Source organism: Prionailurus bengalensis, chromosome B1, assembly GCF_016509475.1.
Source record: "Prionailurus bengalensis isolate Pbe53 chromosome B1, Fcat_Pben_1.1_paternal_pri, whole genome shotgun sequence".
Lineage (NCBI taxonomy): Eukaryota > Metazoa > Chordata > Mammalia > Carnivora > Felidae > Prionailurus > Prionailurus bengalensis.
This window is the reverse complement of record NC_057344.1, coordinates 138,064,621-138,081,720: the sequence shown is the minus strand read 5'-3', so window position 1 is coordinate 138,081,720 and position 17,100 is coordinate 138,064,621. Positions and strand designations below refer to the sequence as shown.

The 17,100-nt window shown below is 38.5% G+C and overlaps 1 protein-coding gene across 2 annotated transcripts in view; it reads left to right on the top strand.

The window, feature by feature from the left end:
• The window catches only part of COPS4 (COP9 signalosome subunit 4), a 42,723-nt gene extending 29,991 nt beyond the window's left edge, over window positions 1-12,732 (top strand). Inside the window, exons 8-10 of one of the 2 annotated variants that reach the window (XM_043572294.1) lie at window positions 3,687-3,802; window positions 5,655-5,739; window positions 12,212-12,732. In XM_043572294.1, coding sequence (XP_043428229.1) covers window positions 3,687-3,802; window positions 5,655-5,739; window positions 12,212-12,345 — 335 coding nt within the window. In that variant the 3' untranslated portion in view covers window positions 12,346-12,732. The remainder of the gene's footprint in view (window positions 1-3,686; window positions 3,803-5,654; window positions 5,740-12,211) is intronic. The other variant, XM_043572295.1, reaches the window with a different exon arrangement.
• The last annotated feature ends 4,368 nt before the right edge of the window (window positions 12,733-17,100 follow it).

The following is a 17,100-nucleotide window of genomic DNA, read 5'->3' as shown; positions in this document are numbered from 1 at the left end:
GAGAGACAGAGCATGAACGGGGGAGGGGCAGAGAGAGAGGGAGACACAGAATCGGAAACAGGCTCCAGGCTCTGAACCATCAGCCCAGAGCCTGACGCGGGGCTCGAACTCACGGACCGCGAGATCGTGACCTGGCTGAAGTCGGACGCTTAACCGACTGCACCACCCAGGCGCCCCAAAAGTTTTTAATTTTGATGAAGTCCAGTTTATCTGGGTTTTTTTTTTGTTGTTTTTGCTGTGCTTTCAGTATCCTATCTAGAAAACCATTGCCTTATCCAAGGTCGTGAAGATTTGCCGTGTTTTTTTCTGTAAGTTTTATAGTTGTAGCTCTTACATTCATTTGAGTTCATTTTTACATATGGTGTAAGATAGGGGTCTAATTTTTACTCTTTCCATGTAGGTATCCAGTTGTCCCAGCACCATTTGTTGAAAAGACTAGAAGTTTCCCATTGAATTATTTTGGCATCCTTGTTGGCAATCAGTTGACCATAAATGTGAGAGTTTATTTTTGGAATTTCAGTTCTTTTCCTTTATTCTGTATGCCTATCTTTATGCCAGTACCACACTATCTTGGTTGCTCTTTTTTTTTTTTTTTTAATTATTCATTTATTTTCAGAGAGGAAGAGAGAGCACGAGTGGGGGAAAGGCAAAGAAAGGGAGAGAGAGAATCCCAAGCTGACTCTGTACCATCAGCACAGAGCCTGACACAGGGCTCAAAGCCACGAACCATCAGATCATGCATGACCTGAGCCAGAATCAAGAGTCAGATGCTCAATCAACTGAGCCACCCATGTGCCCTTTGGTTGCTCTGTAGTAAGTTTTAAAATCAGGATGTGCAAGGGGCGCCTGGGTGGCGCAGTCGGTTAAGCGTCCGACTTCAGCCAGGTCACGATCTCGCGGTCCGTGAGTTCGAGCCCCGCGTCAGGCTCTGGGCTGATGGCTCGGAGCCTGGAGCCTGTTTCCGATTCTGAGTCTCCCTCTCTCTCTGCCCCTCCCCCGTTCATGCTCTGCCTCTCTCTGTCCCAAAATAAATAAACGTTGAAAAAAAAAAATCAGGATGTGCAAGTTTTTTTGTTTTTTTTTGTTTTTTGGTTTCTTTTTTTCCAATATTGTTTTGGCTTCTCTTTGAATTCTAAAATCAGTTGTCAGGACACCTGGGTGGCTCAGTCGGTTAAGTGCCTGACTCTTGATCTCAGCTCAGGTCTTGATCTCAAGGTCTTGAGTTCAAGCCCCATGCTGAGCATGGAGCCTACTTAACAAAATTGGCAGGGGAAGGGGGGGGGGGGGGGCGCCTGGTTGGCCTAGTTGGTTCAGCGTCTAACTCTTGATTTTGGTTCAGGTCATGAGCTCATAAACTGTGATGATCTCACAAACTGATCTCACAAGCCCCACATCAGCACAGAGCCTGCTTGGGATTGTCTTTCTCCGTCTCTCTCTGTCCCTCCCCGACTCTCAAAATAAATAAATAAACTTAAAAAAAAGTTTTTTTTAATTAAAATCAGTTTGTCAGTTTCTGCAAAGAAGCCAGCTGGAATTTTGATAGGGATTCCACTGACTCCGTAGACAAACCTGGGGACTGTTGCCATCTTAACAGTATTAGGTCTTTCTATTTTCCCATTTATTTAGGTCTTTATATTTGAAAGTTGCTAAGAGAGTAGATCTTAAAAGTTCTCACCACAAGAAAAAAATTGTTTGAGGTGATGGATGCTATATGAACTTATGGTGATAATCATTTCACAATGTGTACATATATCAAATCATTATGTTGTATACCTTAAACTAATACAGGTCACATCTGATAAAGGGTTAGTATCCAAAATATATAAAGAACTTAACAAAATTCAATACCCAAAAAACAAATAATTCAGTAAAAAAATGGGCAGGAGACATGAAGAGACATTTTTCCAAAGAAGACATACAGAAAACTAATAGGCACATGAAAAGATGCTCAACATTACTCATCATCAGGGGAATACAAATTAAAACCACAATAAGATATCACCTCATATCTGTCAGAATGACTAAAATTAACAACACAAGAACAACAGATGTTGATGAGAATGCGGAGGAAGGGGAACCCTCTTGCACTGCTGGTAAGAATGCAAACTGGTGCAGCTGCTCAGGAAAACAGTATGGAAGTTCCTCAGAAAGTTAAAAATAGCACTACCCTACAACCCAGCAATTGCACTACTCGGTATTTACCCAAAGAATATAAAAACTACTGGGGTGCCTGGGTGGCTCAGTCGGTTAAGCATCCGACTTCAGCTCAGGTCATGATTTTGCGGTCCGTGAATTCAAGCCCTGTGTCGGGCTCTGTGCTGACAGCTCAGAGCCTGGAGCCTGTTTCGGATTCTGTGTCTCCCTCTCTCTCTGACCCTCCCCCGTTCATGCTGTCTCTCCCTGTCTCAAAAATAAGTAAACGTTTAAAAAAATTAAAAAAAAAAAAAGAATATAAAACTACTGATTCAAAAGGAATACGTGTCCACTGATGTTTATGGCAGCACTGTCAACAATAGCCAAAGTATGGAAAGAGCCCAAATGTTCATCGACTGACGAATGGATACAGATGGTGTGTGTGTGTGTGTGTGTGTGTGTGTGTGTGTGTGTGTGTGTATTACTCATCCACCGGAGTGAAATCTTGCCATTTGCCATGACGTGGATGGAGTTAGAGAATATTATCCTAAGTAAAATAAGTCAGAGAAAGACAAATGCCATATGACTTAATTCATTTGGAATTTGAGAAACAAAACAGATGAACATGGGGTGAGGATGGGGGGAGAGAGGCAAACTAGAAAAACAGACTCTTAACTATAGAGAACAAACTGAGGGTTACTGCAGGGGAAGTGGGCGGGGTGGGGGATTGGTTAAATGGTGGTGGGGATTAAGGAGTGCACTTGTGATGCACACAGGGTGGTGTATGGAAATGAGGAATCCCTGGATTCTACACCTGAAACTAATGTTACGCTGTATGTTAACTAACTGGAATTTTTTTAAAAATTTGAAAAAAATCCTTGTAATTAAAAAAAACAACAATATTATATGTCAATTATATCTCCATAAAACTGGAAAGAAAAAAAGAATTGGGTGAGCCTAGCAAGTCAGGCACCTTCAGAATGGGGCCTTGTGTCCAGTACTTCATCAGGCCTTATATTACTTCACTTAAGGGAGGATGCTATGGCTGATTTCTCATGGTTAGCTGGCCCTACCTTCCAGACATTTCTCATCTTTGCATCATGGTAAGGTACTTACGGAGTGCCCAAAAGAAAACAGGTATTTCTACTGAGCTGTACATGCACTGACTTTATCAAGCTTGTAGAACAGGTTGCATGGGGGTTTTGCCCTTCTTGCTAACAAAAGTTTGTGCTCCTACCAAGAAAAATAAAGTTAATCAATCTGACAGCTACCATAAGGAAGTAAAACTTCAAACCTTAAGGGTTAAATCCATTCAGCCGGTTAGTAACTATTTGCTAGTCACTCATTTTCTAAATATGTTATTTGTATTTAATCGTATACTATTTAAACTCTACTAAATAAGGCATTTTCCTTACTTTTAAAATTTGGTAAGAGGAATAAAGACAATGATTATGGGTTGTTATGTGCCTAGAAGTTTTTAGAAAAAAAGGATGAGTATTTTAAAAGCGTAAGACAAGTCTCACTTAAAACTGTCTAATTTATATTTATTTAAGGTTCTAGCATCTTGGACAGAGCTGTTATTGAACACAATTTGTTGTCTGCAAGCAAATTATATAATAATATTACCTTTGAAGAACTTGGAGCTCTTTTAGAGATTCCTGCAGCTAAGGTATTTTCTTGTTTCTAATATATAAAAAAGAAGTTAAGAGACTAAACTATTGCTGTAGTAAGAAAATATGTAATTGATAAGTATTGGCAACTGCAATAAAAATACACATAAAAACCTCAGAAAAATGGAAATAAATTATTTGAATGTTACAATAGTACTGTAATGGAATTGTCTTTGTTTTTTGCTTCTTTTAAATTGTATTTTATGATAAAGTGAACCAGAATGAAAATCTTAAAGGGGTTTTGGGTTGTGATACCCATTTCGAGTGGTGTCTGTTTAAATCCAGTTCATTGTAGTTTCTGATTTCTGACAAACTTAAGATTTTGATACATGCCTTACTTTTTTCTGCTCTGGATTGACTCACAGGTTAAATATTTCATCTCTTTGAAAGAATGACTGTGGTAATTCTCCAGGCTATTCTCTTGTAACTTTTCTGCTTGATTTATCTTAATTTGACTGAGTTACTAGGAAATTAATTTCATTTTTAGTCACAATAAGAGTGTGATTGGCTGTGTACAAATACCAACGAAGTACCAATAGTACGTAGAGGGTATTTCAGGTATCATTTACAAAACATTCTCTTAATTTTAAATAAGAGTAAAAACAAGCAATCAACCTTACATTTACCTAACTTGCATACCTTACAGTCATGTAGTAATGATTACATCCCCTTTTATCTGTTGAGAAATTTTAATTTAGAATTCCTAACATGGTTCCTTTACTTGTGCATATTTAATACACAGTACAAGAAGTGGAACAATTTGGGAACCAAAGCTTAAGTTACCATTAAAAGATACTTTTTCTTAGGCTGACACTTAGGGAAGTGAATATATATTTAACAATAAATGCTAGTCACAGTCTGTTTAGGATTAATCATGAAGATGGTCAGAATTACTAAAATGACTAAGTCATAAGCCAGTTTTCTTACATATAATAAACATGAAACGTGTCTTTAGGAACTAGGTAGAAGACCTTTTGGTTCCCTTTAATTGTCTTTTAAATCCTCTTTTAATTCCTATTTATTTATAATTTTTTAATGAATGATTGCTTTTATTTTTTTAAGTAACCACTCTACACCCAATGTGGGGCTTGAACTCTTAACTGCAAGATCAAGAGTCGCATGGTCTACCTACTGAGCCAGCCGGACGCCCCTTAATCTCAAATCTCAAATTTGAAGATCATTCCTCCTTACAATTTTTTCTTCAAAAATATTACTTTCTTAAAGAATTTATTATTATTATTTTTTAAATGTTTGTTTATTTTTGAGAGAGAGACAGAGTGTGAGTGGGGGAGTGGCAGAGACAGAGCGAGACCCATAATCCGAAGCAAGCTCCAGACTCTGAGGTGTCAGCACAGAGCCCGATGCGGGGCTTGAACTCACAAACTGAGATCATGACCTGAGCCGAAGTTGGACACTTAACCGACTGAGTCACCCAGGCACCCCACTTTCTTAAAGAATTTTTTAGGTGATAAACACTGTGAAAATTTAGATGAAGTAAAAGGAAAAACTACTTTGGGTGTTCCTGTGTATGCATGTCAGTAAGAAGAAAAATTGTTAGTTTGATTTTAAGCAGAGGAAAAAGTTGTTAAGATCACTAGATTCTCATCCAAAATCTGACAACAAGAAAAACATCCCAGTTAACTTAAAATAATCGATTATACCCAGGGAGAATTGGGGAATAAAATAGGCAGCTTTACTAGATTCACTGTTGTAATGGACAGCAGATGAACGCATATGAAAAGCATGTGGGTAGCTAAACCAAGAGATTTCAGTTCTTTTATATGTGAGTAACTAACTGTTGGATATGATAATTAAAGTTTGTGAGAATTTTTTTTGGATTTTCTTTTACAGGCAGAAAAGATAGCATCACAAATGATAACAGAAGGACGTATGAATGGATTTATTGATCAGATTGATGGAATAGTTCATTTTGAAAGTAAGTTTTGCTTATTTCTGTCATAATGAAATGGCAGTAAACTGTTGTACATTTGTGATTAAGACACGTTGAACAATTTCCTTTAACCCAGCATATTATTACTAGAATGAGCTCATTTTCCAAAGAAATAATTTAGAATAATTTTTATGAGCTTATATTTAAGAATCTATTTAATACAGCATTTTTTTTTAATTTTTTTTTTCAACGTTTATTTATTTTTGGGACAGAGAGAGAGAGACAGAGCATGAACGGGGGAGGGGCAGAGAGAGAGGGAGACACAGAATCGGAAACAGGCTCCAGGCTCCGAGCCATCAGCCCAGAGCCTGACGCGGGGCTCGAACTCACGGACCGCGAGATCGTGACCTGGCTGAAGTCGGACGCTTAACCGACTGCGCCACCCAGGCGCTCCTAATACAGCATTTTTTATGCTGAAGAAAAATTGGAAGATGGAATCGTCTTACCAGTTTTTTCATTTACCCATCAAACATAGATTAACCACATACCATGTATCAGGCATGTGGGAATGCCAGTTGATTTCCTCTTCAGCAGCTCATTAAACTAGTAGAGGCAGACAGATAAGTTGATCTCTTGACTCATTGTGTATTACCTCCTCAGCCCCTATTCCTACCTCTTTACACCCTGGACCTTCCTATACCTGGAACTGTCCTACCTGTAAAGTTTCAATTTGAAATGCCCCATTCTCACAACGTTTTTCCTGTCTTTCTAGCAGTCTGTGTCAGTTACTTCCACTTTAGCTCTTCCTTGACTACCTTCGAGCCTCCAGTCCATTAACTTTTACTTTTTTCCAGTCAGCTCAGCCCTTTTTTGTCTTTACTACTCTTTCCTATCCATGGATTCCATGATTCATTATTCCAGTTACTGTTTCACAAATGCCCTAGATCACTTGCCTGTTAACTTTTTGTTCTGGCTGTCCAGCAAAACTTCAGCTGTGATGAACCCATTCTCCATCTTTTTCATTCCAGTACGTGAGTAGCTAACTAACATTGCTGGAGATTGGTACCACTGTAAAGTCAAGGTCTTGGGTTCTCAGCAGTACCTGGGATTCTTGATACATTTCTCTAGGCTACTCTTCTTTTCTACTCTGCAAGGGGTATTTCAGATTTCATTTTTCTTTTTTTAAAAAAAATTTTTTTTTTTTAACATTTATTCATTTTTGAGACAGAGAGAGACAGAGCATGAATGGGGGAAGGTCAGAGAGAGAGGGAGACACAGAATCCGAAACAGGCTCCAGGCTCTGAGCTGTCAGCACAGAGCCCGACGCGGGGCTCGAACTCACGGACCGCGAGATCATGGCCTGAGCCGAAGTCAGACATCCAACCGACTGAGCCACCCAGGCGCCCCTCAGATTTCATTTTTCTTAAATCTCTGACTTTTCTCCTTCATTCTCAGCAGCAAACCTTGTTTCATATTTCACAGAAAAAAAAATCTGTCAGGGTGAAATTAAATTAACTTTTTTATCTGATTTATAAAACTTCCGAATTTTACAGGCACCTGGGTGGGTCAGTCGGTTAAGTGTCTGACTTCAGCTCAGGTCACGATCTTCGGGTGTGTGAGTTTGAGCACTGTGACAAGCTCCATGCTTACAGCTCAGAGCCTGGAGCCTGCTTCGGATTCTGTGTGTCCCTCTCTCTCTCTGCCCCTCCCCTGTTTACACTCTATCTCTCTCTCAAAAATAAGTAGACATCAAAAAAAAAAAAAAAAACCTTCTGAATTTTAAATATCATCTAGTTCTACTTTTTCCTCCTTTGTGTTTTGCTGGAAGTGTGTTCTGTCTTCCTTTCCAGTTCTTCTCCTTGTGCTTTGGCTCCCTTCTTTGACTGTTGCCCCTATCCCTCAAAAACAGGTTTTTAGGAACCTAAAATTAGCCATTGTTTTGTCAGTTTTCACCCTTGCTTGCTCTGTTGGCTTCTTTCCATCAGTATTTAAACATACTTGGCTGTGCACCTGGTAGCTCAGTCAGTTCTAAGTATCCGACTCTGATCGCAGCTCAGGTCATGATCTTGCAGTTCATTAGTTCAAGCCCCACGTTGGGCTCTGCGCTGGTGATGCAGAAGCTGCTTGGGATTCTGTCTCTCCTCTCTGCCTCGCCCCTGCGTGTCTCTCTCTCTCTCTCTCTCTCTCAAAACATAAATAACTTAAAAAAAATTTTTTTTAATACTTAAACTTACTTGGGTCTCTCCCATTTTAACAAAAAGACTTTTATCTTTCAGACCTCATTTTAATTTTTTAGCATTATCAAATAGCATTGATCCTTTACTCCTTTTTGAACTGTCCCCACCACCCTGTGCCATCATGGCTTTTGTCGTCTCCTTCACCCCCTTCTCCTGCTTTCCCTCCTCCTCCAGGTATTCTTCCAGTCCTCTTCGTAGATTCTGTAGTGCCTTTAAGTGTAAATATTGGAGTTGCTTAGGGCTTATTCCCAAGGCCTTTTCCTCCTCACTCTACTAAATTTCCTTGGTAATCTCATCTGTTCCCATTGATTCAGTTGCTATCTTTGTGCAGACAATGCTCAGATTTGCCTTTCTAGTGTAAATTTCTCTTCTGAGTCCTAGACCTAGTGGTGCTGATTGCGTGCTAGGTATTTTCCACCTGACTGATTGTTGGACATCTCAGAATGGACATATCCAAAACTGAATTCACCATGTCTCCTTCCTGCCTCCATCCCACAACCTGCCAGCCAACCAACCAGCCAGCCAAAAGCAACATTATTCACTCTCTCCAGCATTTCTTATCCTTGACCCCTCTTCTTCACTGCCCAGAATCCTTTCAGTTTTACCTCCTGCGTGTATCTGGAATCCACATACTTGTCTTCATTTCTTACTGTCACTAGCCTATTGTGAAGCCTGTCCCACCTTCTGGGCTTTTTCCCTCACATCTACAATTGCTCCTTTCTAGTCCAGTTGCTGTAGTATAGCCAGAATGATTGTGATCTTTATTTTTTTTAAATGTAAACAAACAAAACAAATATAAAAAACAAATTGTTAGGTCATGTTACTCTCTTCTTTGACACTGTAATGAATGGCTTCTCCATGGCTTATAGAACAAAGTTCTGTGAAGTCAACAGGTGCTGCCTGATCTTTATAACTTTCTCTTTCTAATCCAACCACATAGGTCTTTTTGTTTCTTTCTAGCACTGTAAATTCCTTCCCACATCAGACATTCTGGAATACCCACTTCTCTCCACCAGCATCCTCTCAGCTATTTTTGTTCCCGTGTCTTAGTTTGAGCAACGTTAATTGGTAATGATTTTCCTGACTCTCCAGGTTAGGTATGGCTTATAGTTCTATATTCTTTGGTCACTCTGAATTTCTTCCTAGCATTAATCAGTTATTTTTATTTCTGTAACCATCTGTCTAAATGTCTGTTTTTGCTTCCCAGCTAAGCTTCCTGCTGGTAGATATTAAGTCTCTTTTGTTCTCACCACATATGGAACATGTGTTCCAGTGCCCCACACATTCTTAGTGGGAAGTAAATAAGTATTGGAAAAACAAACAGTACACAATGAATAGTTTAGCAGACGTGTCACCAAGTGAAAGGACAGCTTGATAGAGTAATATTCTTTCCAGTTTTCTTAGATTTAAAGAATTGCCATGAAAAATATGTTCATAATAACAAGTATTGCAACTATAAACAAAGATAAGAGTTCATCATATCTTTCCTCCCCCTTGCATAACTAGTACTAATCTAAAGCTTCTATATGCTTATATAGATATGTGAAAAACATAGTTTTTTTTAACTTAAAAATAATTTTAAGCACACAGTGTTCTACAGACTTTTTGAAATAGTCATGCACATATTTTCAAGTCAGTAGACATAAATCTAATTTATTTGTTTTAATAGCTATGTAGAATTTCATGGAGTTCAACTGTTTACCTATTGATGAACATTCAAGTGGTTTCCTTGTGCATATCTTTATATATGGTACACTTACTTCTATAGAGCAAGGTCTCAAAAGTGTAACATTCCATCAAAGGACATATGTATTTTGATCCTTAATGGATACTGCCAGTTTGCTTTCCAGAAAAGTGTAGCCATTTGCACTTTCACCAATATGAGGAAATGAATGTTCAACAGCTATATATTGTTCCTCTTTTTATCTTTTGCTAATTGTGGGGGGAAATACTACATTATTGTTTTAATGTGCATTTCCTTGGTACTGAGGAAGTTTAATATCTTTCCATGTATTACTGGCCATTAGCATTTCCTCTTCTGTGGAGTTGATGTTAGTTCTGGTCTGTTTCTTTCCTGGCCCCACACCTCTCCTTCAGATCTCTCAGCATCAATTTGCTATAGCTTTTGGCTTAATGATAATTTAAACTCTTTTTTGTTAATGTATACAAATATTTTTTACCATTCTGTCAGTCGTGTTTTTGAAGTAAGGCAATGCATACCATAAACACAGTTTAAAATTCTTATGCAGCCAGGGGCGCCTGGGTGGCTCAGTCGGTTAGGCGTCTGACTTCAGCTCAGGTCATGATCTCACAGCCCGTGGGTTCAAGCCCCGCGTCGGGCTCTGTGCTGACAGCTCAGAGCCTGGAGTCTGCTTCGGATTCTGTGTCTCCCTCTCTCTCTGCCCCTCCCCTGCTCATGCTCTGTCTCTCTCTGTCTCAAAAATAAATAAAAACATTAAAAAAAATTTTTTTAATAAAAAAAATAAAATTCTTATGTAGCCAAATATGTCACTTTTTAATTTTATGGCTTTTTAGTTTCCTGTATTAATTTAAAAGGTCTCGCTTACCTTGGGGTAAAACTAATATTTTTCTAAAATTTCTTCTAATATTTTTATTTACTGTTTTATATTTAGAAATTTAATCTGTCTATAGTTCATTTTTGTATATAATTTTAAGGTATGGGCTAGTTTGTCTTTTTTTAAAGATGTATGGTTAATTTGCAAGTGCTATTTATTAGGTAAAACTTACTTTCTGATCTTTGACATATATTAGCTTCCACATTGTATGTTTGGGTCTCTTTCTGTTATCAGTTTCTTTCCACTGATCTGTAACAATATGGTAATAAACAAATTTAGACTAAATCTTACTGTTGGAAAAGCATCTCCTACCCCTCTACTAATGTATTTTTGTTGAATTGAAGTTCATATAACATTAACCATTTTAAAGTGAACAATTCATTGGCACTTAGTATGTTCACAGTGTTTTGCAACCACCCACTCTACCTAGTTCCAAAACATTTTCATCTTCCCAAAAGGAAATCTTGTGCCCAGTAAGCAGTTACTCCTCATTTCTCCTCCCAGCCCCTGGCAGCCACAAGTCTGAATTTTATCTCTATGGATTTACCTATTCTGGATACTTCGTGTAAATGCAGTCATACACTAAGTGAGCTTTTGACTTCTCTCACTTAACATACTGCTTTTTTCCTTTTTAAGGCTGAATAACATTCCACGGTAGAGATATCCTACAATGTTGCCACTGTTCTTGATTTGCAAAATTCTCTTGACTGTTCTCAAACATCATTTCTTCTGTAGTTAATAACTTTATCCTGTGTAGAAAGCAAAACAGAGATCAGGGTGATTATCTTTGTAAGTTTTTAAAATGTATATATTGATAGGGAAGGACTGTTATTTTTATGATACTGCATCTTTCCATCTGGGACCATGGTTTGTATCTAAAGTTATTTTATGTCCTTTATTAAAATTTTTTTATTTTAGTTTTTTTCATTAATTCTGTGCCTATTTTTGTAAATTTGGGTGCTATTTTGAATTGATGTTCCCCAAGTCTATCATTTCTTTCTTTCTTTGTTTATTTATTTTTTGAGAGAGAGACAGAGTACGAGCAGGGAAGGGGCACAGAGAGAGGGACAGAATCTGAAGCAGGCTCCTGGTTCTGTCAGCGCAGAGCCTCACGCGGGGCTGGAACTCACGAACCGTGAGATCGTGACCTGAGCTGAAGTCGGATGCTTAACCAACTGAGCTACCCAGGCACCCCTGAGTTCATCATTTCTAACTGTATATTGCTGGTATAGAGAAAAACCTTGTGTTTTCATGATGAATTTTTTTGGTTTTTGTTTAATCAGTAAAATAGGTGTCCTTCAGAGTCAAGTAGAGACAGTTTTGACTATATAAATAGATTTGCTTTCTCCAGTAGGTGGCAGTGTCTTGTGAATCAAGAAAAACTGGTGATGAGGTGGCTCAGTGAGGCTTTTATTGTGGTGGTTTTTGTGACTGAGGTGCTTTGATTGGTTGGTTTTATTTTGTTTTCCTGAATAATAATATGTATCTACGTGTATGTGTTTTGGTTTTGTTTTATACCATGTGCCAGTAATTTGGGTACTTTCCTTAATTATTGCTTAATTAGCTTTAACTTTATTAGCCAAGATTTTCAGAAGAAACTTTTAAAATTAATACTGCTATAAATTATCTTTTAACTCACATTCCATATGAATATGTGGAGTAATGTATGGAGTAAACTCTGTACGTTTTTCTTTTTTTGTTTAGCACGAGAAGCCCTGCCAACGTGGGACAAACAGATCCAGTCACTTTGTTTCCAAGTGAATAACCTTTTGGAGAAAATTAGCCAGACAGCACCAGAATGGACAGCACAAGCCATGGAAGCCCAGATGGCTCAGTGAATCCTTACAAAACTTCTGTGCACACTACATCTTTTTCAATGTTGTACAGATTAATTTCACTGTCTCTCCAAAGCATTTGCATCATGACCTTACATATTTCAATCCCTTTTATGCTGGATTCCATTTAAAGAAGACATTAGAACAGAAAGTGCAAGCATTTAAAAATATGTAGTTACCATATATTCAGGGTCTCTATGTATCAAGCTAACTCAAATGTTTTGAAAGCTTTTTCTTTAAACAGAGTAAGTGAAATACCTGTGGCTAAAAAGTTTGGGATTTGTGATAACTTTGTAGTCATGTAAAACTCAAGTGCTTTGCGCCTCTCCAAATGTGGTAATTCTAATAAATGGAGAAGTGAGCCAAATAAAAGTAGTACTTTGTTTCTAATTAGTGAATGGTGTTTTGTTCATTTTTCCTTTCAATTCAACAGACATCGATTTATACCACATGCTAGAAATGCAAAGACAGACCGTAATGCCTGTTCTCCAGGCGTTCAGAGTCACAGAGCCGATAAATGATGGTATGCGTAACACTTGGAGTTGCACCAAGTACTGGATCACATGGGGAGGAGCTTTTTGGGTAGCAGAGAGATCAGGGAAGGCCTCTCAGGATTATTGCAGGCTAGCTTTGTAGGGAAAATGGGGAAAGGACTTCTTAAAAAAATTTGTGGGCAGGTTACAGTTTCAGCTCCAACATGTGAAGAGCTTGGAGGGCCTGACTCCGTTTTCACAGCAAGAAAAAGGCTGAACGGGCTGAAAATCAATGGCTTCTCTTATTTCCACCCGAGAATTGAGGTCACGGGACAGACCACCACAAAATGGAAAGACAGGCAGGTAGAATCGCAGTTGAGAGAACTTCTTGGGAGCAGAAGCTTCTGGAGCAGTAACTGATATGAACCGTGAAACGGTAACTGACAAGTTACTGGAGGCTGAGTGTAAACTAGCTGGAAGGTTAAAGCCCCCTGAGGGCCCACTCTTAGGAGAACCCCTACACTTTCTGGGATTCATCCCCAGGAACCCCATCAGAGTCTCAGGAGTATGATTGGGATCCCCTTGTTTTTCAGGCAGGGCAGGGGAGGGGAGGGGAAAGTAACTATTTTGAAATACACCTGGATGGTTTTCCATGACAAAGACCTGCCCTCTAAGGAAAAATACCATTACCAGAGCCTTGTCTGACATGGGGCAAGTGCAGTTATACAGTTCTAGCCCTCTTGAGTCTTCTTGTGTCATGTAAGAGAAGGTGGCGGGAGGTCTCTGAAGGTCACAGCCCAGGGACTCAGTTAGTAAAAAACAGAGCTAGAATCAAAGATTATAGATTGCTTCCGAAATCTGTTCCATCAAACGGGGCTCCAGTGTAATAATAGTGGAATTCATGAGCTGCAGGACACTCTTTAAGAAAGAAGTCTTAGGTAAACAATACAACAGGGAAGAATACAAACGAAAATAGAGGAAACAGAAGTCTCTGACACAGGTATAGCAAACATTAAATGCAACCCAGCTCCTACTCAGATTAATATAAAACCTTATACTAAAAGGCTAATTGCCTCAGTTCCTATTACCTGATACATTATGTCTGCCTTTCAACCAAAAAACTGCAAGGAGCATAATGAAAAAGCAAACAAACAAAAACAAAACACAATTTGAAGACACAAGTCCAGCATCAGAATCAGACAGGTGTGGCAGGGATGTTTTAATTAATTAGACCAAGAATTTAAAATAGCTATGATTAATTTGCTAAGGGTTTTTAATGGGAAAAGTAGGCAACGGGCAATGTAAGTAGAGAGATGGGTGATGTAAGTAGAGGGGTGAAAACTGTAAAAATTAAAAGGAAATGTTAGAAATAAAAAACAGAAATGGAGATGCCTTTGATGGACTAATCATCAGACTGAACACACCCTGAAGAAAGATCAGTGAGCTTAAAGATATGTAGGTAAAAACTTGCCAAACTGAAATGCAAATAGGAAAAAAAGAAAAAGAAAAAGAAACAATATCCAACAACTATGGGACAATTATATAAATGGTAACATAGTTATAATGGGGATACCAGGGAGAAAGGAACAGAAGAAATATTTGAAACAATACTGGCTAACAATTTTCCAAAATTAATGATGGGAACACCAAACCACGGACCCAGGAAGCTTAGAGAACAGCAAGCATGATAAATACCAAAAAAATCTACACCTAAGCATATCATATTTAAACTGCAAAAAAACAAAGACAAGAAAATCTTGAAAGATGCTGGGGGGGAAAAAACCTTTTTTGTAAAGGAACATGAATAAGAACTATACTGGATTTCTTGTCAGAAACCATGCAAGCAAGAAACTAGGTATTTAAGATGGTGAAAGAAAAAACTTACCAATGTAGGATATTAATCCAGCATAATTATCCTTTAAAAGTGAAAGAAAAATAAAGACTCTCTGAGGAAAAACTAAAGAAATTTGTTGCCAGGACACCTGCCTTACAAGAAACGCTAAAAGTTCTTCAGAGCAAAGGAAATGATACTTGGATAAAGGAAGAGCATCAGGGGACAAATAGATGAAGGTAAAATAAAATCTTTAAAAAAAATTTTTACTTGGTCTAATAGATAACTTTGTTCAAACTAACAATGGTAACCATTTTTGGATGTTTATACTATATGGTAAGTAAAATAATTGACAACAATGATGGGAGGCAGGAATTGGGAATATCCTAAGATTCCTGCACTACCCATGAAACAGTACAGCGTTATTTAAACATGAACTTAGATTACTTGAAATGTATATTGCAAGCTGGAAGGCAACTACTGTCAAATTTTTAAATATATATATATATATATATATTTGATATTCTAAAAGAATCTACAAGCTAAAGAAAAATCATATGATTGTATCAACAGGCACAGAAAAAAAAACAAGCATCTGACAAAATCCAACACCTATTCATGATAAAAACTCTCAGGCAACTAGGGATAGAGAGCTTCCTCAACTTGATAACATTTACAGAAAAACCTATTACTGACATCATATTAATGATGAGAAACTGTGGGCACCTGGGTGGCTCAGTAGGTTAAGCATCTGACTCTCAGTTTTGGCTCAGGTGCTCAGGTCATGATCTCACAGTTTGAGCCCCAGGTCGGACTCTGAGCTGACAGCTCAGATCCTAGAGCCTGCTTCGAATTCTGTATCTCCCTCTGTCTGCCCCTCTCCCACTCATGCTCTGTGTCTGTCTCTCTGTCTCTCTCTCAAAAATAAACATTTTTTAGTATATGTGCTGCCGAAGTGAGCACAAATAAGCATTTTTTAAAATGGTGAGAAAATAGATTGCTAGATTATTTATTCCTAAGATTGAGAATCTACAAAAAAATCCTGTGGCTAACATCATATTTAATAGAAAATAGATTACCAGTATCTTTCCCCCTAAGATCAGGAATAAGGCAAGGATGTCTACTCTCATCATTCCTACTCAACATCATACTGAAAGTCCTAAGAATGCAATAAGACCAAAAAAAGAAATTAAACTTACACAGATTGGGAAGGAGGAAAAAAACGGTCTTTGTTCACAGTTGACATGATTGTTTACACAGAAAATCCCAAGGAATCAGAAAAAAAAAAAATTCCTGGAACTAAAAAACAATTATAGTAAAGTTGTAGAATACAAAGTTAATATACAAAAGTCCATGGCTTTCCTATATATGTCAATGAACAGTGGAATTTGAAATTTGGAAATGTATGTGTGTTGAACGTAGCGAAAATAGGGAATTATATGAGTGAAGAAGTGGCAGGAGGATAGGCTAAAGAGGTAAACTGAGGCCATATTATGAAGGACCAGGGAAAATCTGGGGTCTTTTTTCAGAATGTTCATAGTTTAACTTGTGGCAGGCAGTTTATATGATGGAGTGGAAAGATGGTAATGGGAGCGGCAGTTACTAGAGGCAGGTAGACTAGTTCAGGAGCTATGTGCCTGATTTTCCAAAGAGATAATTAGGGTTTGAACTACATTCATGGCAGTGAAGATAAAGAGAAGAGGTCAGATTGATTCATTCAATAAATGATTTGAGTGGGTATCTAGCAGGTGTCAGGCATTGTTCTAGGCACTAGGGATATAGCAACAAACAAAATAGGTCATCCATTGGGGGTGTCAAGTGGAATTTAAGGGACAGAAGCCAGTGTCTGATTAGATGTGAGGATAAGGGAGAAGGGTGTGATCAGACAACTCAGGAATCATCGATGTTTGGATCTTGAACATTTGAGTAAGTGGTGGTATCGTTTGACATGCTGGGTAGAGAGAAGGCCTAGGGGACATCCAGATGGACTTGGTTAGTAGGCAGCTGAAGAGTCATTCAGAACACCAATAGTAAGGTGGGGATATTGGACATACAGTCCTCCTTGACTTATAGGAGGCAGTTGAAGCCTTCGGAGTAGATGACACTAGGAAGAACGTGAGCTATAAAAGGAGCGGATCCCTGATACAACCTTGCAAAGCGCCACAATCTATGAGGTGAATAAAAGAAGGGGCAGAGCACTCCAGTTTGCTGAGCTTAAGGTCCAGGTGCCTTTACATTTTTTTAATTTTTAAAAAATATTTATTTATTTTTGAGAGAGAGAGAGAGAGAGAGAGAGCATGAGCAGGGCTGGGGCAGAAAGAGAGAAGGGGGCAGAGGATCTGAAGCAGGCTCTGTGCTGACAGCCCAATGCAGGGCTCGAACTCACAAACCATGAGATCATGACCTGAGCCAAAGTTGGACGCTTAACCGACTGAGCCACACAGGTGCCCTGTA